The sequence below is a fragment of the Nelumbo nucifera genome, chromosome 2 (assembly GCF_055504915.1).
Source record: "Nelumbo nucifera cultivar China Antique chromosome 2, China Antique-T2T, whole genome shotgun sequence".
Lineage (NCBI taxonomy): Eukaryota > Viridiplantae > Streptophyta > Magnoliopsida > Proteales > Nelumbonaceae > Nelumbo > Nelumbo nucifera.
In genome coordinates, this window is record NC_142650.1 from 16709745 (window position 1) to 16725035 (window position 15291).

General features: G+C 37.2%; 1 protein-coding gene across 7 annotated transcripts in view; it reads left to right on the plus strand.

The window, feature by feature from the left end:
* LOC104597018 (mRNA capping enzyme family protein) overlaps positions 1 to 15291 on the plus strand; it is a 72782-nt gene that overhangs the window by 12797 nt on the left and 44694 nt on the right. For all 7 annotated transcript variants that reach the window (XM_010258389.3, XM_010258391.3, XM_010258387.3 and 4 more), the window contains 2 exons: positions 2341 to 2479; positions 13687 to 13838. In XM_010258389.3, coding sequence (XP_010256691.1) covers positions 2341 to 2479; positions 13687 to 13838 — 291 coding nt within the window. The remainder of the gene's footprint in view (positions 1 to 2340; positions 2480 to 13686; positions 13839 to 15291) is intronic.

Below are 15291 nucleotides of genomic sequence, written 5' to 3' on the forward strand. Positions count from 1 at the left end.
TGAGCAGAGAGAGCATAGCTGCACTTTCATGACCACCATTCCCGTCACCTCTGTTTTCCATGACTGCCGTTGCAACTCACAGCAGCGACAGTCTTCTCTTTCCCTCAATCTCTCTCTCTCTCTCTCACAGCAGCGGTGGCTTCAGATCTGTTTTTTGGAAATGGCTTCAGATCTCCCTTCTTTGAGCCGATAATGTAGACGATCGGTGGCTTTAAATCTCCAGCAGTTTTTCTCTTAGCTTATGGGAAAAATGGACATTTTGTCCTTTCTGTTATGATTTAACGATAATGGCAACAGAAACAGTGGGGGTAGTTTAAGACAATAGTTAAACAGTAAGGGTAGAATTAGTCAATTAGCTAAAGAGTAAGGATAGTTTAAGAAATTTTCCCTTCAACTTTATCAAGTTTGTTAGGTTTCTTCAATATGTCAGGTTTGCAACACCTTATTCCTTTGAGATGTTTATTTGTTTGGTTAGCATCTAACTCATCATAATTAATTGTGGACTGTATTGCCTCAATATGGTGATGTCATGCATGAAATGTATAGAAAAACTGGACAAGGGAGTTACATGCAGCTTTTCAGTGTATGCAGAGATCTGCAAATGCCATTGCTGATTCTCTTGGCTAAACAAGGGGTAGATAGGGAACATATGGGTTTGGGCACAGTTATAACTTGATGAATCTTGGGATAGGCAGTAGGCTTGGCCTATATGTTGAGGCCTCGAAACATGTAAATTCATTATCATTTTTTGAAACGACAAAATAAATTCTTGTTAACTTAAAAAAAATCCTTTGTTTTCTAACATTTGTTTGGTATAATATTGGTGATGATAATCAAACAGTAAGCTGATCTTGGGTTGGTCAATACATCATCATGCATCTTTTTGCCTAGACTGTGCAGTCTTTTTGGTTCCAATGCTATCATTACTATTACTATTACTAATCTAATTTTATCTATATCTTAGTGGCTGCTTGATAAGGTCAGAAGTTGCTGAATTAATTGACTTATTGCTTTGTCCTTCAGTGGACACAAAAGTTAAATAATAAAATATAAGGGTATGGTAATCTACCCAACTTCAGTTTCATCCGTCAAGGTGCCCACAACCTTCTTAAAAACTTATTCAGACAAAACAATAAGCTTTTCATTTCAGCCACTCCAACTTTTATAAAAAGCCCCTTAATGTAGGGTTTTCTTCTTTGGGCACCTCTTGTGACATCAGTTTTTATAGAATTCTTTTTGATAGGAAAAGAAAAATTTAGGGAAAAGAAACGAAAAGGAAAAGTAAGGTGAAGAGCTTTCACTCACAAGTCACAACTACAACCACTTCTGAACACCAGCAAAATAAAACAAGATAACGAAAAAAAAAAAACAACTTGAAGATTACTCAGCCACAAACTCCAAAGGTCCACACTGAACACAGTTTTTCTCCCAAATCATTTCTTTTCAAAAATGAGCAAGAGTCCAGTCCATCACAGAGCACCCAATATCTGCCACTAGCTTGATCTTTGATCTAGTCTTGTCTTCGAAGGTTCTCTTGTTATGCTCTCTCCTTATACCCCAGCTGACCACAAAAGGAATTATGTTAAAGAAAAATTAGCGTTCTTGGTTCCAAATAATCTTGGCATTTTGTGAAGGTTACCTTTGGCTGCTGATGACAGATCCAAGGTGTCTTGAATAATGATTTGATGATGGTGAAATGCTCTCTTTCTCATTCTGAATTTGTTGTCAATGTTGGGTTGGTCATTTGGAATCATTGTTTTTTTTTTTTTTAATTTTTAATTTTTAATGTTATCTTTGTATTTTTACATCTGTGTTGGTTGTTGTTGTTGAAATCTCTTTGGCATTAAGTTTTAGCCTTCGTTCCTTTCTTTTGATAGATATTTTCTTTTACTATCAAAAAATACATCTCTAACATTTCTATAAAAACTGTTGAAGAGTATGCCTGCCATTTCTTTATCCATTACCAGGGTGCAATGTTCGTTTGGTCTTTCTATCCTTTTCTTTCCTAACCGAGATGTTTATAGAGGATTACGTCTCTTCTTAATATGCTAAGCTTAGAGTCTTTTTTTAATGTCTTGGCTCTGTTGCTCATGAAAGGCGCAGTTGGGATGCTAAACCTTGTGTCATTATTGCATGGCACTTTGGTTCTGCATTGGGAGGCAGTGTGCTAATTTTTTTTTTTTGTTATTCTCAAATATTTTTTAGCAAACATAGCACTGATCCCTTCTCTTGTTATTTGTTAACAAAAGAAAAAAATCCTTCTTCTCTTGTTGTGAGAATTATATATGTATATATATATATTTTCCTTCCCTTTGATATTTTGTATGCCTTGTCTCTCAGGAACGTGAGGAAAGGCGCCAACGATTGAAAAGAGAGTATCAAGATGAGGGCCCAAGGCGTGTTTCACAGACACCTAAGAAAGATTCAATGATCCAAAACAAAAAACCTAGACCTTATGATAGAAACAGGCCTCCATCTGGTAGGTGTTAGTTTTATTTCTATGCTTGGTTTCATAATAAAGATATTTTACAGAAATACTTTTGTGTTATAATGTTTCCGGCTTGGTTGATATCTATAGTCATGGCAATGCCATACTCATTTTGTTAATAAGTTTTTGTTCTTCAAAGCTGGTAGGTCTTGCTATTTTGGAGAGGTTGTAAAGCATCCATAAAAAATATTTGATTGTGTTTTTGTCTGTAAAATTTGAGGAGTTTCATGTTTTATCTTGGTAGAATGTTGAGCTAACGGTACATTTATTGGATATGAAAGGGACTGGAAATAAGTAATTGGTCAATGCAAAGATAATTTTGGACTTTAAAGTCTGGTGCATGAGACAGACTTATACTGATCAGAGGAGTAATTTCAATGGAACATACAAGGCGTCAGAAACTTGTAACATTGATTTGTTATCTTGACTCACAAAAACTAGAGAAGGATTTATCTTGCAGCTCTTTTGGAAGCATGATTTCCTTGATTACTGTGCATTTCTAATGTGAAATGCAGATACAAGCATCAAATAAAGCAGGTGGTGAATGGACATTTCAAGAAGATAATGCACTTGTTGGGAAAATATGAGTTAATAAATAAAGAACAGAAAAAGGGCCATTACTTGGTCTAATGGTAAAATCTCAGGCTGACAAATGTGAGATGCGGGTTTGAGTCTAAGAGTAGCCACTTTATGCCAAAAATGCCAGAAGTTAGGTCTGTATTCAGTCCACCCTCCAAAAACCCCGAATATCTGGGATCAACATTGGGTGATGACCTTTTTTTATGTAAAAATAGAAAATATTTTAAAAAATGTGGAAGTCAGGCTACCTGTTTGGTCATAGTTTTTTTGGTAGGTAACTTATATTTTGTTGTAAAAAAGTGAGAGGCAGAAGGCAACTTCAAGAAAGGGACTAGGCCCAACCTTGGAGACCATAAAATGATAAAATTAATTTATGATAGAAGGCCAAATATGCACCACTCTATCAATTTCCGCAATTACTTCTTGAAGCTTGCACATTTATCTTTGAATATTCTGCTATTTCTGTCCTTCCAAATGCACAAACAGATGGTGAAAGGAAAACATATTCCACAATATCCTTCCCCTTTTACTGAAACCACCAGATGGCTAAGAGTCTACTAGGCAAACCAGGTCACCAGGAGTAACCAAGTTATGCCCAAAAAGCTTGAAAGATCCCCCACACCAAAGAAGAAAACCAACAATGGATAAATAATTGATTGTGTGGTCATTCTTTTTTTTTTTTTTTGATAAATATTCCCGATTGAATATTAGTTGCCTCAAGTAGGGCCATTATGCAATGTTTGTCCTTGCTATTTGGTCTCTTGGGAGGGATGAACTGGATACAGACCTAACCTTTGGCATTTTTTGGACTATGTGGCTGCTCTTAGACTCAAAGCCATGTTCTCATACTTAATCAACCTGAGTTTTCAATTTCACAAAACAATGGCCTCTAATATTGTTTTTGATAAAGGTAATTTTGTTAAAGAGAAAAGGAGGATACATAATCAAGACTATCAAGTGACAAGAAGTCACCTAAAAAAAACTGCATCAGAACATAGACAATACCATCCCATCAGATAACACCTTCTAACTTAAATAAACACCTTCTCCAAAGAGGAGGGTAAGCCCCGGCTAGGCAATCTTCTGAAAGGCAAGAATAAAAAAGCACTTGTATTTTACCAGCACTACAGTTGAATCTAACATAATATTATCTCTCTCAGTGAGCTACATTACCCTTCCATAACCTCCCTAGATCCCTCTAAACATCATTTCTCTGCTATTACAACAATGACTCTACACGTTTGAAACTTACCCCCACTCACTTTGTTGAAATTTACAACTGTGCATACGAAGTGATGGAGGGGTATAGTATGGTGCAAAAAAGAGGATTCTGCTTGCTCCACTTCATTCATGGCCCCCACTGTAAAAGCTGGATATATGAAGAAGTTTCTATGTGATGCAGCTTTAGTTATCCACCCACCCCCTTTTTCTGTCAAGATTTGCAAGTCTCCTCTTTTGGAAATTCATAGGAAAATAAAATCAGATCAGCCTTTAGCTATGAATGGGAAATAATCTTAATCCCTATTTGGTTAGGTTGTGGCTGGACTTTTGAAAGCCATAAAGCTCAAGAAAGATCTTTTATAGTTTTGGTAAGATATTCTTTGAAGACCATAAATCTCAAGAAATATCTTTTATTGTCTGGTAAGATGTTTGTCCAATAGAAATTGCAGCTCAAAAAGACCAAAAATAGGAAGCTTAAGTGCCTGTTTGGGAGGGCTTTTGGCTTTGTAAGGTGGAGCTCACCCAGAAAGCCTATAAGCAATGTTTGGTAAAAAATCCAGAGAGCCAAATTTAGGGCTCGTTTGGCGTGCCTTTTGGCTGTTTACAAGCCGGGAAGACCAATTTTCGGTCTATTCCCGTTTGGCTCGCGGAAGATCTAGCCGCCAAAAGACGGTGCGCCGAAAAGATGCGAGAAGCCCATTTCGGGCTGATTTTGGGAAGCTTCAAATGAAGCCTCCTGCGTCTTTCGCGTTTAATCTTGCGTGGAAAGACGCGGGAAGATGCACGGAAAGACGCGTGTCTGCCAAACTGTCTTCGGGCTGCCCAGATCTTATGTCAAAAGCTCAATGTGTCTTTTGACTGTTAGAGCTACAAGAAGATCTTCTCAAAAAGATGCGCCAAACGGGCCCTTAGTCATTCTGTAGCCATTTACATGGCTCTCTGTATAAGTCTCTTCCAGTAGTTTCTTCAAAGCAGCTACATGTGAAGCTAAGCCCTCCAAAATGGGCCCTTGTTGCTTTTTTTCCAATTTCCTGCTTTACTTTCCAAGGCAACTAGAAGATGCCCTTTGATCATTTTCTGTTGTTGTGAGACCAAAGATGAGGTTTTGGAGAGCGAAGTTATCAAACAGGCTTTCCAAGCTTTTTCTTTATTTTTGGAAGTCTAAAAGATCTTTTGAGTTTTTAGGCTTTGAAAGATCTTTTTAGAAAGCCCAATCAAATGGCACCTTTGTTGCCAAGTTTGTTAATAAGTAGTCTTCTAGGTTATTTTCTATTTTGAATTTAATCAGGACTATAGATCTTTTCGTTGTTTTGAAAGGTAAAGTAATTTGTATTAAGTATAGAGTGTGACCTCAAAAAACAAAAACACCTCCATTAGGGGCATAATGTTTACATGCTTACATGTATCAGACAGTATCGTTTCCAATAAAAAAAATTGCATACATCTATCTGTCCCCAACTTCTCTGCTTGTACAGATTTGTATATAGCTTCAAAAAACCATGGTAAAGTCATTAACCCAGGTGATTTGATTCCAGTCATCACTGAAATCTTGCTTAAAACCTGATAATTCTTTGTGAAGGCAAACCCATCTATTTATATCCCTTTCCACTTGCCCCGTTAGAGCCTCTATATTGGATTCTTTCTGTTTGAAGATGTGCCTATCTATTTCCAACATTATGTTCAAGCATATGGATAAAGGTACAAGAGCCCATAGAAGCTTGACCCATATGCTAAAGCATTTTTGAGGGTCAAGTGGTCATCAACTAGTGAAGGTGCCTTGGAGGTACCCAAGGCTTCCAAAGAGCTGTATACTATGGGCCCAAAGCCTGTAAGTGAAAGAACAGTGAACCAGCAAATATCCCACATATTATTCTGAGCTAGCAAATATCCCACTTGGAACCCTCCACCTCTTGGTTTTATCAAACTAAATTTTGATGGCAGCAGCATGGGGAATCCAGGGCCTTTGGGTATTGGGGGGGGTGCTAAGAGATGAGAAAGGGAATATAATAGCTATGTTCTCTGGTCCAATTGGAGTGGGAGACTCTTTGAGGGCTGAGGTGTTAGCAGCTTTGGAAGGGGTACAAAGGGCTAAAGACCTGGATGTCAAGAAACTGATTATAGGAGATTCTGAGATTGTAGTGAACTGGCTAAAAGAAGACACCTCTAAGCTTTGGAGCTACAGCAATGAAAAGAGAAAATTCAAATGGCTGATCAAGAACATGGAAGTTCAGTGTACTTGGGTAAAGAGAAATACAAACTCCTTTGCTGATGGATTAGCTGGGCAAGGGGTGAATAGGGAGTCTGGTTCCTGGGCTCAGTTGTAATTGTTCTTTTCCTTTTGTGTGCCTGCTCACTTTCTTGGGGAGTTAAGATACTTTAGCTCCTCTACTTTGTAAGCTTATTCCTATTTATTGAAATCTGTTGTTATTGATCAAAAAAAAAAAAAAACTCCGAATCTCACATCCAGAGATTATGAATTGTCAGAATCTTGTTCCTTATGTCTGTCCAAAGGAAGAAGATCACTTGAGATGGGACCCCTGTTCTCCAAAAAGCACTTCTATGGGACATCTTGATTGTCTTCTTCCACCAACTTATGGATCATATAGAAAAGTTGCAATCTTTACTAACTTTCCACCACCTGCTGTCCCTCTGTTAGGTTGGGGGTGCTGCTGTTCCTATTTGGAGTATTAGATCTTAGCATGTTGTTAAAAGCTTATGATTTACGATACAGTTCACTATTTGAATCGTGAATCGCGAAGGGTTTTGATTTGTATCTTAGGACCAAATCCTTTTTTGGAAAAATCTTATGATTTTTGTTTGAATCCTACGATTTCTACAATTCTTGCAATTCAAATCAAGTCAACTAAGAATTATTTCTTTACTTGACGTTATTTAAGACCATATATTGAGTTTATTTTCCATCATATGTAGGATAAAGTCATTGTATGCGGATTATTTGACTTTCAAGTTAAACTTGTATATATCATCTTAGACTTCTATTGTATAAGTGGTAAATTCTATTGGTTTAAGTACACAAGTGGTAGATATGGATTAAAAATAGGGTAAAATCATGTTTCTATATATATTTTTCCTTTTATCATATCTACATTAAAATTTTTGACAAGTTTTAAAAAAAATAGAAATAATCTTAAGATTTACGATACAATTCACGACTTGATTTGATTCAATTTTCTATATGATTACAGTTTTCAGAAGATATTTTGTTTATCTTTGGTCTTAGAGGCCAATAGTCTGTTTCACCCTGAGTCTATAAATAGGGTGGAAACTTCTGTAAGGGGATTGGTGAAAGAAATCCATTTTATAATCAGGTTTGGTCAGTCTCTAAACATTTTGAAGTTGATTCTTAGAGAAGCCTAGGCCTGGATTCCTAGGGTATTCCATCATTATTTTTCTTTCTTATTCTACATATCTGTTTCAGATCTGATTTTAGATTATCCCTACACATTTGCACTTATGGTATTTTGTGTTTTATCCTACATCACAAAGTTTTCATTCTCTCTTTCTTCCAACTCCACTTTTATTGCATGTTCCTCACCCCTAAAATGAACACATTGAAACTCTTTCTTAGCTTCCTTTTCGACCATCCTGTTTTTTAGAAAGGAAGATACAAGAATCCCATGGAGAGGCATGAGTTGTGACCTCTCCAATCAATCATGACCAAAAACAAACTACAAAGATGCCCAAATCTATTTTCTTTTCAATCTTAACAACTTCATCTATGAAGTGTTATTTTCAGGCCTCTTTGCTATCTCTACCCTTAAAAATGAACCGGTTTCCTCTTTTCTTGTACCTTCTAATTCACCTTTTGGGTTCGGATGGAACCTGAGCTTGAGAAGAGATGCCAAGAACATAGAGTTAGCCTGTACTTTAGCCTTATTATCCATTTTTCAAGGGGTCTTCATTGAGCCATCAAAGACAGATAATAGAATATGGACACTCACTCCCTCGGGTTTCTACACTTGTGCCTCTTTCTTTAAAGCCCTTTTACCCCCTCTTCTTGTTTGGTTGTCTTTCCCTGTTTAAGATGTGTGGTGTCGACCTATACCTCCAGAGGTTGGGAGCTTTTTTTTGGGAAGCTTTTCTGGAAAGAGTTACTACAGGGGATCTACTTCAAAGAAAAAGACCCAATAGTTGTTTGTCTCCTCACTGGTGTGTTCTCTGTAAATCCGATGGTGAGTTTGGATACCATTTACTAATTTATTGTCAGTTTGTTAAAGTTATTTGGGAATGGTTTACTTCTTTGTTTGGGTGCAGGTAGACTCCCCTTTTGAATGTGCAAAGCTTATTTACTTTCATTCCTAACTGGCCAACCAAAAGGGCCAAGATCATGTGGAGATGTGGTAGGGCTGCGGTTGGACTGTTTGGGAGGAGAGAAACTCAAAGATATTCTCAAAGAAGGAGAGAAGTTTTGGAAGTAATCATGGAGACTATCCACATTAGGGTGATACATTGGTTGAGAACATTGAAATTGTTTACAATGTTCTTAGTTGATGAGATGATAAGAAGTTGGAAGGAGATTGCAGATTCAGGCTCAATTAAGAAGACCTTAAATTCCTGCTGGACACATCCACCTCATGGGTTTACCAAACTGAACTTTGATGGTAGCAACATGGGCAATCCAGGGCCCTCCGGAGTAGGGGGAGTGATAAGGGATGAAAAAGGGAATTTGTTAGCCATGTATTCTGGTCCACTTGGGGTGGGAGATTCATTGAGGGCTGAGATTCTAGGAGCTCTTCAAGGGTACAAAGTGTCAAGGAAATGAATATTAAAAAGTTGATCATAGAAGGTGATTCTGAAATTGTGGTGAATTGGCTAAAAGAGGACAGTTCTATGCTCTGGAGATACAGCAATGAAAAGAGGAAGTTCAAGTGGCTCACCAAGGACATTGAAATTAATTGCACATGGATAAAGAGAAGTACAAATGCATTGGAAGATGGTCTAGCTAGGCAAGGGGTTAACAGGGGCTGTTTTGTAATTGTTTCATGGTTAGGATGTACTTTGGGTAGTTGGGAGTTAAGATTCTTTAGCTCCTTCCCTTGTAATGCTGATTTTCTCAATCATTAATAAAATTCATTGTTATTGATAAAAAAATGTTATTTTCACCATCCACCCACCCTTCATCTACCTCCTTTGAGCTTCTCTAGTCCACACCATCCCTTTCGTATTGTCCTCCACTCTCTTTTATTGGTTTTGTTATATATCTTGCATTTGGAATTTTGATACCCTTGACAGAAGTTTGAACAACTAGCAACTCTTGGGAAACCCACAATCACCAGTAAACAGGAACTTGTGCAACCTGCAACAAGTTTGAAGAAGTTGGTCCTTGTAAAACTAGCCTAAAATAGGGATGGATCAATGAATTCACAATCATTAATAAAGACCAAGTGGATTAAACATGAAAGTTAGGCTTTCTTGTCTTAGGGCAGGTTGCCTTGGGGTGCCTAACATCTTCCCTGGGACACAAAAATGTTCTCTTACCTAAATCTCATGTTAGCACTTAGCAGACCTCATTGGATTTGTTTATTTTTTAATTTGCATATTCCATGACTAATTGCACCCATATAGTTGGTGGTGATTCCCTTTTCTTCTTTCTTCTTTCCTCTTGAGGATTGAGTTTTCTTTCTATTGCTTTCATTCTCCCTCTGTGGGATGGTGAGATTACTAGTGTACAGCTATAGATGAAGAAAATAATGCCATTATGGTTCCATTGCAATTTCTAATGACTCCCCCAATCCCTGGTTTCCCAACATTTCCCAAGATGCAACAATGAAAGTTCATTTTGATATAGGCATGTGTAAGAGGTGACCAAAGATTATAGAATGAAGCTGATTATGTTATTTTTCTGCTATGGGTATTTAGGTCTTTTTCTTGGTAGGCATATATGTCTTTTTTGATAAGATTATGTTGGTCCTTTTACGTCTTAAGTAAAATTGAATTCTGATGGATCTAGCATGGGAATCCAGGTGATTTAGGAATAGATAGCTTCTTTTGGGATCACAAAGGAGATACACTAGTCATTAGTGGTATTCTCAGGATTGGTAGGTGCTTAACACTTGATCAGAGCCGATATGGCACCTCTCCTTCAACACTTAAGACCAGCAGTTGCTCCATGATATTTGAATTATTTTTATTTTTGATAGATAATGGTAGTTTTATTTATTAAAATTAACAAGCATATACAACTTACAGCTCCCCGCAATGAGGCTCGAGGTGCAGCCTCTAGGCTATATTATAAAGGTTACATCCATGATATTTGAATCTTATTGTGGAAGGGGGCTCAAAGACTGTAATTGGTTGTCTAAATGATGTAACTGCAGGCCTGATGTTGTACGTTAAGACACTTGAATAAAACTTGATACTTGGTTCTCATCAATGAAACATTTTTTTTTCTCCCTGTGTTCTGTCAATCTATAAATACTCTAGTCTCCCTATCTAGGGATGGAGTTAGAAGACAGTCACTACATTGTAAGTTTGGAACATATATCCATTGGGTTAAAGGTGTTATTTCTATACTGTTGGGCTGTTAAAAAATTGTGGGTTGAGTAGCAATAGGTTGCTATATTTTCATTTTTGGGGAAGGCTGAGAGTTTTTCTGCTTGTAATATTATCTCCTGTATTTATTTTTCTAGTATGGAGTCTGGACAGCATCTCTAAATTCCTGTTTAACCAAAGAAAACTTGATCAGGAGAGGCATGGGTTGGATTGATGCAGCATGCTCTCTATGTAATGAAGATGTGGAAAGCACTAATCATTTATTTATCCATTCATTGTAAGCCGGCTGGTTTCCAGTGACAGTGGGTGAGAAAAATTTTTGGGATGTTTGGATGCAATCCTGAGTCAGTGGGGCTTTTATCAGTTGCTGAAATCTTAGAGGTCTTACAAAACAAGGAAAGGTGGTTTGGAAAAATGCTTTGGCAGCTGTTTTCTAGACATTGTGGATAGAAAGAAATTCTCTTCAAAGAGAATTCTGATTCTGAAGATGGTCTGTTAGCTAAACTGAAGGTCAAAGTTATTTCTTGGGTGGGTGTGAATAGGGATTTTTACAAAATTTCCAATGAAGATTTTTTTGATAGAAGTTTTCTTTTTGTAAAGTCTGAATTATAGGGCTGGTTTGATTGTCTTTTCTGTTTGGGGGTGATGGTTGTATATCCTGTGTACAGTCCTTGGTGTACAAGGATCATTTTGATTAATGAATAAAAAAAGACAAACCACTCAACCTACACACATAATACTTGTATGTGCATGCAAGTAAGATGGATGGTGAAGTGGGAGGGTCTTTTGATGTTCTGGTAGAAATCCTTAATTGGGAAAAGATGGTCAACTCAAGCAATGAAGAAAAAAAGGAAGTGGAGAGGTAGAGGAAAACCCACCTCTAGAGGAAGAAGAACCACTTCTAACTCTAAGGGAGGAAGAAGAGGTTGGAAAGGGAATAACTCTTGCCTTTAGCTTCATATTCTCTTGCAAATTTAGAGCAGGAGGAATTGATTGTTGTTTGGAGGGGTGAAGTTTGGATTTCTTGGTTGAGTAGTTAGTTAGTCTCTGAACTGGTATGCTGCGGTAGTCTTACTTTTTTTTTTGGTAATAAATAATTATATATAAAGGAAAAAGTTTTATTAAAACTAAACATAATACAAACAATCAAATTATAAAATAAAAGCATGGTGTTTTTTTGAGAAGGTAAGGTATTATATTGCAAAAGCAAGCAAACCGAATACATCAGCCCATGTACAATCAGAGCCTGTACATTGGGAATATAAACATGGTAGTTTGGTTAAATGTTTTCTGTTCTTTTCCACATAAAGTATAAACTACATGGTTAGAGCAGCAACAAGGGGGCAATCATTAATCTTGCCCCATGAATAGGGAGAAGAGGAGAATAATAGAGGAAGTACATGGTTAGAGCAGAAACAAGGGGCAATTATTAATCCTGTCCTATGAAAGTGGAAAGGAATAGAAGAACTGTGTGGTTATTTGTCAAAATAAAAAAAAAGGATCTACGTGATTAGAGCAGAGACAAGGGGAAATTGTTAATCTTGCCCTATGAATAGGGCAAAGAGGAGAATACAATGAGCTTTTTTGAGCCTGGCCTCTCTGGCAATGCTATGACCACAAATGATATAGAGACAAGCATTTTATCTTAAAGCCCATAACTGACTGTTCTCGTCTCTGGGCTTCTTTTAAAATTTCCATTTCAATCTGTTTGAGTTCAATGATGATTTCTTAGGTGTCATTATGTGTTAATGGTTCTTATATTGGGACAATATCTCTTATTTAAGTTCCAAACAAGTCCTTAACAAAATGTGCTACTTCTTTGAAGAATGTTTACGTTTCTAGGAGGTATATGACATCTTTTCATCTCCTAAGCATTGGTTACTGTCTGTTTGTCTCTACTGTACGAGTTACATCTCAGTTGACATGTCATGATTATGGATCTTTGATTCTATAGTCATTCCCCATTGTTGGTTAATTCAATTTAGGGGATGTTCTGTAATGTGGATGAAAAATTGGTGGGTATGTACTGGTCCACACATCATGCCACTGTGATAGGGACCAATCCACACCAATCCAATGTTTACAGCTGTTCTGGATTGTGGACAAAATGTGTGGACTGAAATTGTTCACACCCATGAGGGTGCTCACTATTGATTTCATACATCTCACATACAACTTGTGGCATAATCTACATAATCAATCATGAATGGAAAATTCTTATATTTTAAGCCCAAAATAAATTGGAATAATAATAAATAATAATGGATAAAATTAAACACCAATATGTAATTACTGATAAATATAAAAAATATATTTGTAATAAAAATAATGTAATAAACAATTTAAAAATAAATGAAAGTAAGCTAAAAAATTAAAAAAAAAAACTACGATGAAGTCTAACACACACACAAAAAAAAATTATATACTAATAGTAATCATGGTGGAGGAAGAGTAGCAGTGAGAAATGGTAAGAGGGTTTCAAATGGTAAAAAAGGGTTTTGAGGCTGGTGCATTGCATTGAATCATCTATCCATTTTGTCCATATCGTGACCAGCCCCAACCACAAGATAATGATGATGACGAGAAAATGCCCTGCACTGTCCCGGTCCACAATATATTGTGGATGGGGACAGTCCACGATGACCTAAATGGCTGTATAATGGTCCCATCCACAAGATATACATGGAACCAAATACTACCTTAGTTGGTCCTAGCTTTTGATCAATGTATGTAGTTGAATTGATTCAATAGATGTTTTGTTCGATTGTCTGACTGAACTGTTTTGAGAAACAGTATCAAACAGTATCTTCAATTCTGCTTCATATTTGGATCATGGTTGGTTAAACTTGTGCTATAATCTTCTCATATGGTTGTATATTTTACAGGTTGGCTGGATTGTCCTTCATATGGTCAGAACATTGGTTACATAATTCCTTCCAAAGTTCCTCTTAGTGAATCTTTCAATGACTCTGTACTTCCTGGTAAAAGATACTCCTTGAGACAAGTGATTCATCAACAAAGAGTACTGGGAAGGGAGGTAAGTACTTTGAAGTTAATGATATTCTCTTTATTTAATTTTTTTTTCACCATTAGCAATCTGACTGCATGTCCTTTTTTGGACTAATCAACATATTTCTTTTTTATAATAATGAGGCCCATTCTTTAAAACCTTTCAATTGTATATCAAATGGTAATGATAGTAGTGAGGCCCATTATGCATTTTACATAATTTTTAAGGGCCTTCATGTGGCTTTCACATTTGGCCTACAATTGTTTTCACAAATCCATGTGAACTGATCCCAATACCATGGGCCTAAAATGTTACTCCAGTAGGTTTAAGTCTGATAATGTCCCTAGGGGTAAAAAGAAAGAGGTGGGAGGAGAAGGAAGGGGGTGACCCATGGAACAGGGTTTACAACCGGAGAAGAAGGCTGTCAGGCTATTCACAGGGAGAAGTGGGAGAGAAGGGAAGGGGAGAGGGAGAAGCAGAAGATGTAGGGGAAAGGATAAAGAAGGACGGGAAGGATTTTGAACAAGAAGGAAAGGAAGGTCAAAGAGATACAAATTTAATTCAAAATGGGGAAGTGGAAATTAATAAATTGATTGAGAGGGAAGTTAGGATAGGAAAATCTCTTGGTCTGTTCTTTTGGGGAGGGGAAGGATTTGTGAAGATGGCCTTTGAGAAGTTTGAACAAAGGAAGAGAGAAGAGAAAAAAAGAAGAGTTTAGAAAAAAAAATAAGGGGTGTGACGGAGAAGGGGGAAGAGAAGGGTCTGGAAGAGATCGAGTTAGGGTCTGAAATTGGGAGGGTAGAGTAGGATGGTGGGGGAGGGGATGAAGGTACTTAGTTGGAAGGTTAGGGGCCTGAGGGAGGGAGGAGGAAGGGATCTGGTAAGAAATTTGATTAGAAGCCACAGACCAAAAGTGGTTCTGTTGGAAGAAAACAAAGTTGGAGTACTTGGATTTACACATAAAGTACGAAATTTGGGGAGAAGGGGACAAGAGTGGGTGGTTCCTAAAGCGGTGGGTCTCTCAGGGGGAGCTGTGATTCTCTGGGATCCAGGTGTTTTCGGGAAAGTAGGGGAGAATCTACAATCTTGTTTCCAGTTTTCTAAGTCAGCAGATTTGATTTGTTAGAGAGTTCCTGGAGTGTTCTAGATTTACAACCTTGTAATGTGGAGTTGTTTTAAGTATGAATTGTTCTTTTTCTGTTTTGGTATGTCAGCTTGACAACCAATTGCTCTGTGCTGTTTCTCCATTTTATTTTTAATGAAAAATTTCCTCTTACCCTTCAAAGAAAAAAAAAACATTACCAACAACCAAATTACCTTCTTGAATGCTTTTGCATGCTATCTCCCATCTAACTAAATAGTCTTTCACCCCTACACCTGGCTCCCACAAGAAATCCCTCATTACTTTCTCGATCTTTTTAGCCTTCTTTTGAGGGATCCTAAAGATTGAAAGATAATAAATTGGTAAATTTTCAAGCGT